General features: G+C 38.2%; 1 protein-coding gene across 2 annotated transcripts in view; it reads right to left on the bottom strand.

Moving 5' to 3' along the window:
- Window positions 1–4779: 4779 nt before the first annotated feature.
- KIF3A (kinesin family member 3A) overlaps window positions 4780–14003 on the bottom strand; it is a gene marked incomplete at its 5' end in the record, with an annotated part of 45293 nt that continues 36069 nt past the window's right edge. For both annotated transcript variants that reach the window (XM_080676104.1, XM_080676105.1), the window contains 6 exons: window positions 4780–7754; window positions 10286–10410; window positions 10954–11022; window positions 11372–11425; window positions 13146–13271; window positions 13782–13892. In XM_080676104.1, coding sequence (XP_080532230.1) covers window positions 7706–7754; window positions 10286–10410; window positions 10954–11022; window positions 11372–11425; window positions 13146–13271; window positions 13782–13892 — 534 coding nt within the window. In that variant the 3' untranslated portion in view covers window positions 4780–7705. The remainder of the gene's footprint in view (window positions 7755–10285; window positions 10411–10953; window positions 11023–11371; window positions 11426–13145; window positions 13272–13781; window positions 13893–14003) is intronic.

Below are 14003 nucleotides of genomic sequence, written 5' to 3'. Positions count from 1 at the left end.
ACGTGCCCACACAAACACCTCTACCCAATGTTCACAGCAGCATTACTCATAACAACAAAAAATTAGAAACAACCCAACTGTCAATCAACGGGTGACTGGATAGACAAAATGTGGTATATCCATGCCACAAAACATTACCTGGTGATAAAAAACGAAGTACACATGCTACAATGTGGATGAACCTTGGGAACATTATGTTAAGTGGAAGAAGCCAGACGCAAAAGGCCACATATAGAATGATCCCACTTATATGAAATGTCCAGAAGAGGCAAATCCATAGAGGCAAAAAGTAGAATATTGGTTGCTAGTATGTAAGTTATCTACACTAATAAAACAGAAATATGCAAATTGAGCATACCTCCACAATGACCACCAGCCAATCAGGAGTATGCAAATTAACCCAACAAAGATGGCGGGTTAATTTGCATATGCAGGCGTGGAGCGAAGACTGAAGCCTGAAGACTGAGACTGAAGAGGCTTGGCTTCTCCGCTGCAGCAGAGGGGAGAAGCCAAGCCTCACTGCGGCCCGAGCGAAGGCCTGGGTCCTGGATGCTGGAGGAAAACCGGTGCCGGCAGCCAGGGAAAGGAAGGCCTATTGCACCAATCTTCATGCAACGGGCCTCTAGTATCTCAATAAAACTGTTATTTTAAAAAATTAAAGGGGAAAAAAATAAGTGTCAAGTCATTGAAACTTGCCTTTTGAAGACATGTTCCCTGCAAGAATGTGGATCTAAAACAGTGAATGAGCACTCTTTTCATCTTCGTTTACACGTGATAAAAATTAATACTAGTACTAAAATTATACCAACACATGTAACATCTTTTTAACTCTTTCAAAATAAGGGAACAAATCAAAAGCTTAAAGTCTCACCCTGACCACAGCCAGTTTCACCCTGCCCACATAAAATACCAGCATGCCAAGGGCAACCAGTAACTAAGAGTCATGGAGCCTTGAAGGCCCCACTGAAATGTTAGTTTCCCTTCTTCTTTGATTGAGGCACATTTGCATTCAATGGCTAATGTGAGCTGTAGTCTGCCACAGGATATGAGTTGTGGGCTGCAGTTTGTGTATGAGGCCAGGGTGGTAAAAGAAGGCTGTGGGGAAGAGGTATTTTAGAATGGGCCATAGAAAGGACACAGGCAGGCTCCAGGCAGGTCTGTCATAAGATAAGCTTCAATGGTTAAGATGCAACTAACTCTACTTACTTCCTGACAGGTGATGCTGGGCTCTGGGTGGAAACACCCAACAATAAGCCCTTGTTTACCAAGGGAGTGAGACAACATGAATTGAGGCCACACATCAAAAGTATGAGTGAAGAAACTTTAGGATTAAGTGAAAGTTGAGATGCTTGTCATTTAAGCACATTCACTTAGGAAACTTAACCACAACCCATGCTTGCTTCATGCAGCGCGCTTCTTGCCTGTGCGTGGAATGGGTGACGTTGACGGCGAAGGTTGAACCCCTTCCTCCCGCTAGCAGTTACCTCCTACCTTTTACCTGTGAATATATTATATCTCTAACTGGCATTAGTAGGTAATAAATACCTACTGAACAAATAAATGAAAGAAAAAATGTTTCCGTTTCACTTATATGTGGAATCTAAAGAATAAAATAAATGAACAAAATTGAAACAGACTCATAGATACAGAGAACAAACTGATGGTTGCCAGAGGGGAGGTGGGTGGGTTCTGGGTGAAAAAGGTGAAGGGATTAAGAAGTACAAATTGGTAGTCACAAAACAGTCACGGGGATGTACAGTCAATAATATTGTAGTAACTATGTATGTTGCCAGGTGGGTCCTGGAAATATCAGGGGGATCACTTTGTAAAGTAAATGACTGTCTAACCACTAGGCTCTACCCCTGAAACTAACAAAAAATAATACTGAATATAAACTGTAATTAAAAAAAAAAAAAAACAGGCAACCTAATAAAAGAAAAAACACGTTTCACTCAATCTATGGCCGACTGACTTTTACGGAAACATTCTTGGCCCAATTAGAAATGTTGGCCTCTGATAAAATGCATCGGGGCTCTCTTGCTGCTGCTATTGATTGATGTGTCCATCCGGTAACCGGGCTCTGTTTTTCCCCCACCTTTCTCCACATCATATCTGCCGGCCTCTCAGGGTGCCCAGACCATCCGAGACTGAGGAATCCTGGGGCAGAGTGCATGCACAGCTTTCTCAGGGGGCAGGGCGCAGTGGGCCTCTTTGCATGCAAGGTGAGCTTCTCAGTGCCTACCAGCTTCCCCAGTGGTGAGGCGATCACTTACTCTAGTCTCAGAGCTGATTCTTGGTTCAACTTATCAGCTCATTAGAGCTCCCATTCCCAGATGGAAATCCCCTGTTCCTGTCATCCTAGTATTTCCTGAATGGGTCTCTGCCCCAAGCACGCAGACATTCTCTCTTCAGCTCTCTGAAGTGTTTCTCTTCTAATGCATCCTTCCTGGCCACTTCTTCCTAGTTCGACTTTCAGTCTCCAAGCAGCCTATCCCTTTCTTGTTTCCAATAGTCCGTGTAAAACCAAACACAAGCATGTGCTGATGTCTTGTGTGCTGACCGCACACCGGGTAACTGCTAGGCAATGTGAGTAAAGAGAAGTGAAGGTACAGGTGTTTGTCATGGAGGTACCAGCCTAGTGCAAGAGCGCAAGCGGAGGAAAGGGAGGTTGGCTCCTCTGGCTCACAGCCAGTGAGGTCTCCAGCACACAGTGTGACATCATCTGGTCTCCCAGCACCCCATCTAATCCTTCACCATCTTTCCAGCAGTATTTTCTTTAAAACACAATGCGAGTGACCTCTTAAAATCCGTCCGTGGCTTCCTGCTGCTTACAGAAAACTCATAGCAGGAGCCTGGCCTCTCTTTCCTGTTCAGGCTCCACTGTCCCCACCCCTTTCACCCAACTTCCAACTTACCACCAAGGCACAGGGCATCAGGATTCAGGCCTGGACTGCCTTCCCCCGCATGTTGGACATCCTCCCACCTCCCACAGCAGTTCCCTGGAGGAGCAGCCTTTTCTGGCCTCTTGGTCAGGTAGACGTGTGCTAGGCACCGTGTTAGCTGCTAGGGAAGAATGCCACACCTGGCAGCTCGCCCTTCACCCTCCTCTATGACAGCCCCCAACATGCGCTGTCATTCTCCATTTACATGGCCACAGCGCAGGGTGGGTACACGGTAAACCCAGAAGACACCTGGTGACTGAGTGGCCTAACTCAGGACGGAGGAGAAATCAAGGTCAGCATAGTATTTCTGTAATGACTCTGTACTTTTAGGTTGAGTTAGGCAATATCCTCTTGCTAAGATTGGTATCAACTCTGAGACATATTGTATTTAGTTGTAAAGTCCCAGTTAAATTCCTTTGTACAATTGGAGAAATAAAGCCTTTGATTAAAAACTAAAATTTCCCCCGCCCTCAAAACAGGGATGGGGGAGGGGAGCAGGTGTGGAAGGATGTCTGATCTGTCATATTCTTTAGTCAGAGCCATAAACGTGTTTGGGTAAGACAAAGTGATGTTCTGATAACGTTGATAAAAGTAGCTTGAAGATCGGGTCACAGGAAGCCCAAGATAAATGCTGAGAGGAAACTGGTTCTTTTTGAAGTAGCCTCTTCATAATCATTTTCCCACACATTTGTTCAACTTCCGAAGGAGGACTGAGTATCTGATTTGCTTTGCAAATGTAACGGCTGAAGAATGTGACATTCAGATAATGTTGTAACAAATGTGTTCGGAGGGCTCGGCTGGCTGTAAGTTGTGGCTTCAGAGCCCTGTACTGCTCCCCCGGGGCACAGGCTACTGAGGTCCCTTAGGCTGATACTGGGGTTTTTGCTTTGACTTCTGGGAGTTTTCATGAGAAGATGGGATGGACAACATGTTGCTGATGCCAGGGCAGGTCTTTAATTTTATCTTCATGTTCTACACACATATTAGAGTTTACATAAGCTAGCAGTCGGGACAAGGAAGAGAGCACGCCCTGAAATGTCTCCTCTCCTCTGCAAAAAGTACATGTAAATTCTTTGAAACTTGCCAACAAATCAGAACTTCTGGACCCCTTTGTGACTATAAGGCTCTAGCATGGTGCTTGGTAATCATTAAGCATTTATCAAAAGAACCCATGATTAACACTAACCCAAGCAATGTTATTGTTTTGGAGATATTTTAATCTCATTAAAATTGTGAAGAGATCATGATATTGCCACCACTCAAAAATGTCTCCTTTTACCTTTTAGTGAGATACATTCTGCACACATACTTCTTTACGTTTCTGTTCTCAAACACTAATGAAAATAACAAAACTTGGCTAAAAATATTTTTGGTGAAAACAAATTTTATCAATGAGAAGCACATTTAAAAATCTCTCTTCCCAGTTTCTGTTAAAGACTCACACCAGCATGAGTTTCTGGGTGTGAAACTAAACAGCTCGCTCTCTCTTATTAACCCTCACCCGAGGATATTTTTTTCATTGATTTTTAGAGAGTGGAAGGTAGGGAAGAGACTGAGAGAAACATCGATGTGAGAGACACACACTGATTGGTTGCTTCCCGAGCACGCTCTCCGAGCGAGGCTGCAACCAAGGTATGTGCCCTTAACCAGAATCAAACCCGGGACCCTTTAGTCTACAGGCCGATGCTCTAACCACACAGCTAAACTGGCTAGGGCTAAACAGGCCTCTCTTAATGACATGAAACTGAGATGCCAAGTAAAAAAAACTGCCTATTAATATCAGGATGGACATAAACACAAAATAGTTCAATAAAGAAGCAGATCGCTACTACAGGCATTATGTAAACATTTTTATTTCTTATTTAACCATGCTGCACATGTATATACAATATCAATATGTACAACTTGAACAAATACAATTTATACATAAAATACAATGGAAGTGTGGCTTTTGAAATTAATGCAACAAATTTATTGTACAATTTGTAATTTAGGCCAGTATACAGTATTGTAGTAATGCTACTGAAGTTATTAATGATTTAAACTAGTCAGACTACAATATAGGTTCAAAGGCACTAGGAAGATCTATGTTTTGTTCTAGTATTTTAAATTAAAAATAGCTAAAAAGGAAAACAAATGCATATATTAAGCAATTGGGCAGACACTGGAGTGCTTAAAACTACACCCTACCAATTCCTTAATTCACAGCCCTGTAGGAAAGAGAGGGGCATTCCTTAAGAGTTAAGGGGAAAGTCATTTTTAAAAGACTATGAAGAAACAAAACCCAAAAATCATAATCATAATTTTAAAAAAAATCTTACAGATGAAGCATTACCCCCTCTCCCCCAAACCCAAGTGACCTTAAATCTCTTGCTGCAAAAAGAAAGGTCCCCTTTTCCTAGAAAGTAGATGACACGGCTTATCAAATGGATTCTATTTGTGGGATAAACACATGGATTCAGACCTCCCTCCTTGAGTAATCTTATACTTTACAAGCACCTAAACAAAAATGAGGACTACTATGATACTTTAATATCCTAACTATCAGTATATATAATTACAGAGTTTATTAAAGAATATACCACAACAAATAACATTCTACCAAGGCCCCTTTTAATAAATAAATAATACTTTTTAAAATTAAAGAGAAAAGACCCATTCAAAAACCTATTTATATGTGCCACTCATTTTAAGTCTGTCTATTTCATATAATGAGCAAGTTTATCTATATCCTTATATGAAATTAACACTGAAGTTACAAAATATTTTATTTGTGCACAAAGACACAGTAAGTGTGAAGAAACCACAGAACTGCTATGATTGGATCTAAGTGAATCACTGTCAAGTCAGTGTCCCATGTTTTCATATAGATTAGTCAGGCCTGCCTAAATATATAATTTTGGTATTTCATAAGATGAGCAATTATTGTCCATCTGGTATAATCAGTTCTAATGTAAATGCTTTTTAAAAAAACTGCTAAAGTAGCCTATTTTTAAAAAATTTTTTTAACACTTTGACTTTTTATAGGTTTCTTTTTGTTACCGCAGTGGAGTGGAATAGAAAACAATCTAACAAACTGGCTTAAGTTTTCTGTGCTGTTTTAGAGCTTAATGTAAACGCTATTCCTTTCTTATTAACTAGATGATTAAAGGTGATAAACATGAACTTCTAAAAGGAAGAAGTATTCACCTTTTCTTTCTATTGGTAAAATCAAGATTTCCCTAGAGTAATTACTAACAGTTAAATGTGCATCTACAATTGCCAAGATACTCTGCTCACACAAAGCTCTTACAAGACACGTATTCACCTCAAGTCTTCACAGTACGTAAAACAGTTGCCTCACAGAATAAAGTTATAAACTTCTATCTTACATATTACAAAGAAAATGCTACCAGTTAAATGTAATTCTTATTACCTAGAAAATATGCACCATACACAGGACATTCAGTACATACCTTTGGAATTACTTTAAATTTATGGACACATTTTTACTACCACCTCACAAGTACACCACCTTTACTCAACACCACTCTATACATGGCTTTGTAATTATAAACCATTTAACCAAACTTCTTAAACTAATGTTAACTTAATACTAATTTATTTTAAAATTCACAAAAGATATATTAAGTGGTGTAGGTGTAACATAACATTAAAAAAATGAAAACAAAAATTTTGTAAGCAGACAACAAGGAAAACACAATTCTATCTATTACAGGTTATTTTACTATAAAATAAATATTATTTTTATTTTTAGAGGAAAATGGTCTAACTGGATTTGTCAATGGAAGAAATTCAGGGAAGAATATTTTCTTTTAATAAACTATAAAAAAAACAACAACGAAGTATTTTAATGGCAAAGGATTAAAAGCTATTTTTCTTGCTTTAGTTGTACTTTCTGGGAAATGGAGACTCAATTCTCATCACAATTTAGAACTCAAAGGAAAGCATCCATTCATTAATCACACTTCAAAATGAATTTTTAAAAATATACACATACAGCAAAGACTAGTGACCAGTATTTAGCTTAATTTTCTGCAACTGTGACTCCTTTATAATTAGGTACATATTCAATGTTTTATGAGAACATGAAATCAGAACAAAAGTATATTTGATTTGAACTCTAAATAGCAAAAATAGTCAAGAGAGGTACAGTTGAAACATATTTTCAACTTTTGTTTTTAAATGTGTACTTCTAAAGATTGACTGTCAAATTATAAATTTTCTACAGGTCATCTAATACTTAAAATGCAATAAAGATAACACAAAAATGAGAACATATTTAAACAGGCCGGGCGGGCATTAGGATTGAATCATTTCTTAGATATGCAGTCCATACATCCATATATAACAGCAAAACATAGGACAATTAGAACTGCTGTCTATGTGCAAGACAGGACCTACATTTTATTCTATTTTGAATATCCAGTTACGTAAATATACAGTAGTTGAGCAAATTACTAGCAGATTTATGAATACATCTGAACAGCAACTCTCTATAGGAGCTGCTCCCCCAACTCCCCTGCATAGTATAAAATGAAGAGTAATATGACTATTTGAACAATTACCAGTTGTGCAATTTCAATGTTATATTGACATATATAGACTAAAAATTATTAGACAGATTACTAGTTCCAGTCTTACTCCATGACTTACAGCTTTCATTACTTGAAATTACACACAAAAGTCTTCAGTGTTTAATTAAATATTTTGTCCAGGCATGGATATCACTACTTTTTATTGAGACTTTAAGTCTGTAACATTTACTGAAGTAAAGAGTCAATTACAGTTTCAGGCTTTGCAGAACGCTTTCTGTTTGGAGAAGAGAAAAAGAAAACATGAAGACTTTCCTAAAAGACTGAAATGCAAACACTTTACATTATGTAGAAGATAAAACAAGGGGGCCACAGAGTCTAGAACCAGGCCAAGGTTTGACATGTTTGACCATGTTAAGAAATCAATTCATGCCCACTTTTCCAGGCTAGGGAAAGGTCACCAAGAATAGGTACAAGATCACGGCACTCCACCCTCCACCCGGGCGGTGAGAAACTGAGTGGATGATAATTTCCAAAACTGGACTGGACCACGAAGCCAGGCCCAGTGGGCTGCATGCTTGGCAGATTTAACTGCTGATGACCTCTTCTGGGGTAGGCTAAAGGTGCGGGTTTATTCAAAGACCACATCATCTGAGGCAATACAGTGCAGATGCACATGTAGGGACTGATGTAAGCACTATATTAATGTACCATGTTTATTGCAATGTTGCTTAGCATATTGAACTATGCATTTCTAATGAGAAACATACATTGAACATTATCATGTAATGTAATATCAATAAATCATTTAATGTGTATATCTGTCTATGTTTAAGGCTATCTATTGTTTTCATAATACAGCAGGCTAATTCTGGTGCACAGAGATGGTGGGTTTGGCTAATCTAATGTTGGCTCACATGTTTGTTTTGTTTTGTTTGTTTAACCAAAAGGTACATATTTTTATTTTATTATTTTTTTTAAAATATATTTTATTGATATTTCACAGAGAGGAAGGGAGAGGGATAGAGAGCCAGAAACATCGATGAGAGAGAAACATCGATCAGCTGCCTCCTGCACACCCCCCACTGGGGATGTGCCCGCAACCAAGGTACATGCCCTTGACCGGAATCGAATCCGGGACCTTTCAGTCCGCAGGCCGACGCTCTATCCACTGAGCCAAACCGGTTTTGGCAAAAGGTACATATTTTTAAATGATTATTCTGAAAACTGCATCCAAATAACATTAAATTATTTGTTTGCTTTAGGTCCACATCCATTTTTAAAAAGTGACTGAAAATGGAGAGATCTCATTTAAATAATTTGATTTCTGGCTTCTTCTTTGAAACAAGAGGAGTTGGAAACAATGGGCCCTCTAGTCCCAAAACTAACTAGGAGCAAGGAAGCAGCCACTCATTCAGACAGACTACTCTCCATTTTGGCCCCGTCCCCACTGCTGCCTATTTTTCACCTACACTGAAGCCAACTGTCTTACCATTTATCATCACACTTGCATTGTTAGTTTTCTTACTAACTTCAAAGTTAAGAGGAAAATATCTCTATTAAAAGTGGAAAAGTGAAAGGTCTAAAGAGATTCATGTTTCTTTGAACTGCTATGTTTCATTTATTAATGCATGGCTTCTGCTGGCAGATAAAGAGTTTTTAACCCCTACCACATAAATACTAAAGAATGAAAAATTTGTGCACTTTTAATATGGTACTGATTCCTCCTCCTTGAGTTCAACTATCCCAAATTTATAAATATTAGGTCATGTCTACGAGATCATGCAACAAAAAAATATTAAACCCATACAACCTCACCTTACATGTAACTCAAAAATCCAAGTGCTCAAAGCAGGGGGGGAAATAAGCTTATTATTCCCTCTCATTTCAGGAGCCCCAAAGTCTTACAATCAGTTTAAATAAGCTCAACAGCACTTGATGGAGGGCAGAGGAAGAAGAATAAGCTCCAGCCTCTCACGTCCTGGTTCCCTGGGCTTATGTGGTGGTACATACAGACAACTCAACAGTCAAACCAGCCTCCAAAGGAGAAGAAAAGATGGTCAGAGAAGTTTTCTTTAACTAGTGACTGAGGACATCAAGGTTCTTGGGACGATGTTTATTATAGAAAAACAAATCAGCTGAATATAATACTTAAGAGTCTAACCAGGCAAATTAATTAGCATCTCACTAGAAGAATTAGTGTAAGAATTAAGGAATTAAGATAGTAGATGACTTGGAGAGAACAAAATACATTAAAAATAAAATCTATTACTCAATACGTACAGCTAAAGACATTGGAAGACCTTAATTCTTCAGCAAGATTTTATTTACTCAAATCATAACTACATAAGAACATTTTTGTGTGTGTGTCAATCCTCACCAGAGGATATTCTTCCTATTGATTTTCAGAGAGTGGAAGGGAGGAGGGGAGGAAGGGAGAGACAAAGAGAGAGGAGAGGGAGGGAGGGAGGGAGGGAGGGGGAGAGAGAGAGAGAGAGAGAGAAAGAGAGAGAGAGAGACATTGATGAGAGAGAGAGAGAGACATCGACAGGTTGCCTCCTGCATACAGCCCAACCGGGGCTGGGGATTGAACGTGTAACTGAGGTATGTGCCCTTGACCAGGAATAAAACCTGAGACCCTTCAGTGCATGGGTGGACACTCTAACCACTGAGAAATGCAGGCCAGGGCAAGAATTGTGATATTTAAATGTATCAGCCAAAATTTTATCATCTTAACTAAATTTCCTTTAAATATATCTAATTAGCATCTCACTGCCTTGATTTCGTGGGATTCTAAGACAGTCTTACCTTCTCCCTGTCTTTGGCCTTGCTTTCCCCTTTGAAGTCCGTGGCCTCTCCAATTTCATCAAGGACTGCCGCAGGCTCTCCTCAGTATAGGCAAGATATACGTGGGAAAGGTCCACTTCAAAGGGCTAAGTAAAGGAAACCAACACCAGACAAATCAGATTTGGGGAAAGATTTAAAACACTGAATAAACTCTAGAAAAAAGCCACAGAACACAAGACGAAACAAATATCTAAAGATACCTTCTTTAACTCCATTTATCTCAAATGTATTCAGCAAGGGTTGGTGAGTGAGTCCTGACACACCATAAACTCCTTAGCAGGAAAGCAGAACTGTTGCTGCTTTCCCTAAAGCCGATATCTCCTCTTGTGGACCTAAGACTAAGACTAGCTTTGAAAAGGACATTCTAGTCGCTAAACACATCCCCATGACCCAGAAAGGTGGTGAAAAGAAGATTCCATGCCACTCTTTGGTGATGGAACTCAGCCTGCCATCACAACTGCAGGTGAGCCGAACTGTCCTAATAATCGCCCCATCCAAGAGCCTCTATTCCCAAAAGATCAACCTACTTTTTTTAGCACAGCTGATTGATTTCATGCTGAACACATAATTTAGTGACCCACAGCCCTATAAATATTTTACACTGTAATTTTTTAAAAAAGCACTCTTACATCTTTCTCTTTTTTATCAGGAATTGGAGTTTGCTTCCTCATGTTATTTCCTGTGTAGGCAACACATTTCTTGGGGAGGAAAAAAGAGACAGAGGAGAATTGTTTTCATTAGCAATTAATATTGTGAATTAGCAATTTATTGTGAGATATACGGATGTTACACTCATGCAACATGATTTGAATGCTGGAACAGAAAGGGACCTGCAAGTCATTTAGTACTATGCAGCCCTGCCCATGCCATTTCCACGGAATAGTCTGTGTATTATAACATAGTTAATTAGAAAAACATCTCCATCCTACTGGAGTCTCATCTGATTCAGCCTATGGACCACCTCTCCCCCTTGGAGCAGCAAAATCCCTAGTCTACAGGTAGTAGTCCTCCACAAGTATTCCATGAAAAGATGAAGGTAATACTCACTAGCTGCCATTCTCCTATGTCTTCATTCCAATGGACATAGTTTTCAATCATTTCCTTTTAAGAGTCAAAGATAGTCTACTTTTAATATTTAATAACATTTAAAATACTGAAAAATATTCATGAAACTAAAATCTTAATAAATTATGGGGGAAATTTTGTCTCAATTATGTACTGCATGATACACTTGTCATAAATTTTAAAATATATGCTTTTAAGAAATATATGTAGATGCAATTAAACTATATAAAAATAAAAAGCAAGGAAATGAAGAACATGATTCAGAATGAAAGTTACCTTGAGTTGGAAGAGGCAAAGGGGTGGAAGAGGGAGAGGGAACCATTTGATTGGAAGTAGGTTACTATAATGGTCCTAGCTTTTGTTTGGGGTGATGAGTTCACTACAAAATAACAAATTAAATCAAGGGAGGCCTTCCAGGGCCAATAAGGAGAGTGTACCAAGAACCAAAGGTTAATTCTATACACCTTTTGTTCAAAGGAAAAAATACTACGGCTTAATTTTAGACAAACTGCTTATAGCTGTATAGAGATTCAAAGTAAATTTTAAAAAAATCAATATGTTAAAGTTTACTAAAATGTACTAGAAAGATGAATATTTTGAGTAAAGAAAAATAGAGGCTGAGATTCTTAAATTATATTAGTATTAAGGATTGGCATCTGTCTGGAAATGGAAAATAATGATAGTTGTACAACATTATGAATATACTTTATGTCAGTGAATTGTACTCTTAAAAATACTTAAAATGGTATATTTCATGTTATGTATATTTTACCCCCACCCACCCAACACACACACACAGAGAATTAGCATCCATAAGCAGGGAGAAAAAGTTCCAACAGGAGTTCTGCTTATTCTATTCATAGGACAAAGGACATTGAATGAATAAACAGCAGCTATATCTTGATTCTGATTGCAATTACATTAAGCCCTCATTAAGGTTTTGTTCAGTTCTTGGAAGCTGTGATGTTAAGGGAAGATGTATAATAAAACCAATTTTATCTTAGGCTAATTGATATAAACAAGAGTTAAGTGTCTATATTTCTGGTCACAAAAACATCACCAAACTTCTAAATAAAGACCCAAAACTACTAATATTAAACACTGAAATAAATGTGAGATATATATATATATATGAAAGATTAAGGTAATTATTTTCCAATTGGCTTATCCAGTTCAGGGAAAAATATTCACGGGATGTTGGAGCTTGTCCAAGCAGCTGAGAGCACAAGGTGGAAACCAGCCCTGGATAGGACGCCCTTCCATCACAAGGCACATCACACACACACACTCACTCACTCAGACTGGGGCAACGTAGACACGCCATTCACTTCATGTGCACATCTTTGGGATGTGGGAGAAAACCTGAAGACCCAGAGAAAACCCATACAAACATGAGGTAAACATGCCAACTCCATACAGACAGTGGCCCTGGCTGGGAATCAATTTTTTTTTTCTCATCAATGATATAACGACGATGACCGAAAAAATGTTATTTAAGGACCTTCTATAAATGAATCTGGATTTCTCTAAAGGGCTGAGAAATTCTTATTTAGATAGTTAGATACTAAAACAGAGAATTATGTACTAAGAAAAGTTAACAACTAAAGTGAAATGTTATGGCATTAGTTCAAGAAAATTTTATCGTTAACAACTGAAATGTACATATTTACCACCAATTAAGTGACAAATTATATTTCCTTATTTCTTAACCCCAGCCAAGTGACCTAATATCTAGGTCAGAGAACTTCCCTCTTACCTGATAATCCTGAGGTATAAAGTTATCAATAACAAGCATCTGAAGCCGAAGCTCCCGGCTAAGTTGTCGAATGTTCTCCAATAGGCCTTCAATTTCCCTCTGATGTTCTTGTTGGAGATCAGCCATCTATGAGAAAAATCAATGAAAATATTAAGGACAAACAAGATTTTAAATACAAAATAGTTCAATCTGACATAGAAACCCTCTAAGAGCTTACCCAGTTCTTTCACTAAAACAATGGACAGAATGACACTAACAATGTCTTGTTTTATTTATTTTATTTTAGAGAGAGAGAAAGAAAGAAAAACATCGACTTGAGAGAGAAACATCAACCAACTGTCTGTTGTATGCACCCTGACGGGCAATCGAACCCACCACCTTTTGATATACAGGATGATGCTCCAACCAACTGAGCCACATCGGCAGGGCCTCACAATGTCTTTTTCACATTAGTAGTTAAGGTTAGAAATTTAATTTAAGAGCTAAAATTAAAAACTGCACATCAAGGAGAAATTTTTATTTCTTTAAAATTTTAAGCACCCATGATTCCTTTCAGATTCTTAATCATACTTAACCAAAAAAATTATTTTTTTTAAATTCAGAACTACATTAGTAGGTAATTTCTAAGAGACCAACCTCTGACTTTGCAGCCATCAGCATAGTCCAGACTTTCTTTAATTTTTTGGTCTTTCCCTGTGCTTCCTCTTGCAAACTGGTATACTTTTCTTCAATATCCAAGCGTTCTTGCTATGAGAAAAATTGATAAACTTAATAATTTATTCTTTAAATCACAAATTTATTTAACAAATAATATGTTTAGCAGCCATCTTCAAAGCAACCCACAGATCTGCTTTACAA

This window comes from Plecotus auritus (genome assembly GCF_963455305.1).
Source record: "Plecotus auritus genome assembly, chromosome: 6".
Lineage (NCBI taxonomy): Eukaryota > Metazoa > Chordata > Mammalia > Chiroptera > Vespertilionidae > Plecotus > Plecotus auritus.
Note: the sequence above shows the minus strand (reverse complement) of the source record. Positions and strands in the feature narration are given on the sequence as shown.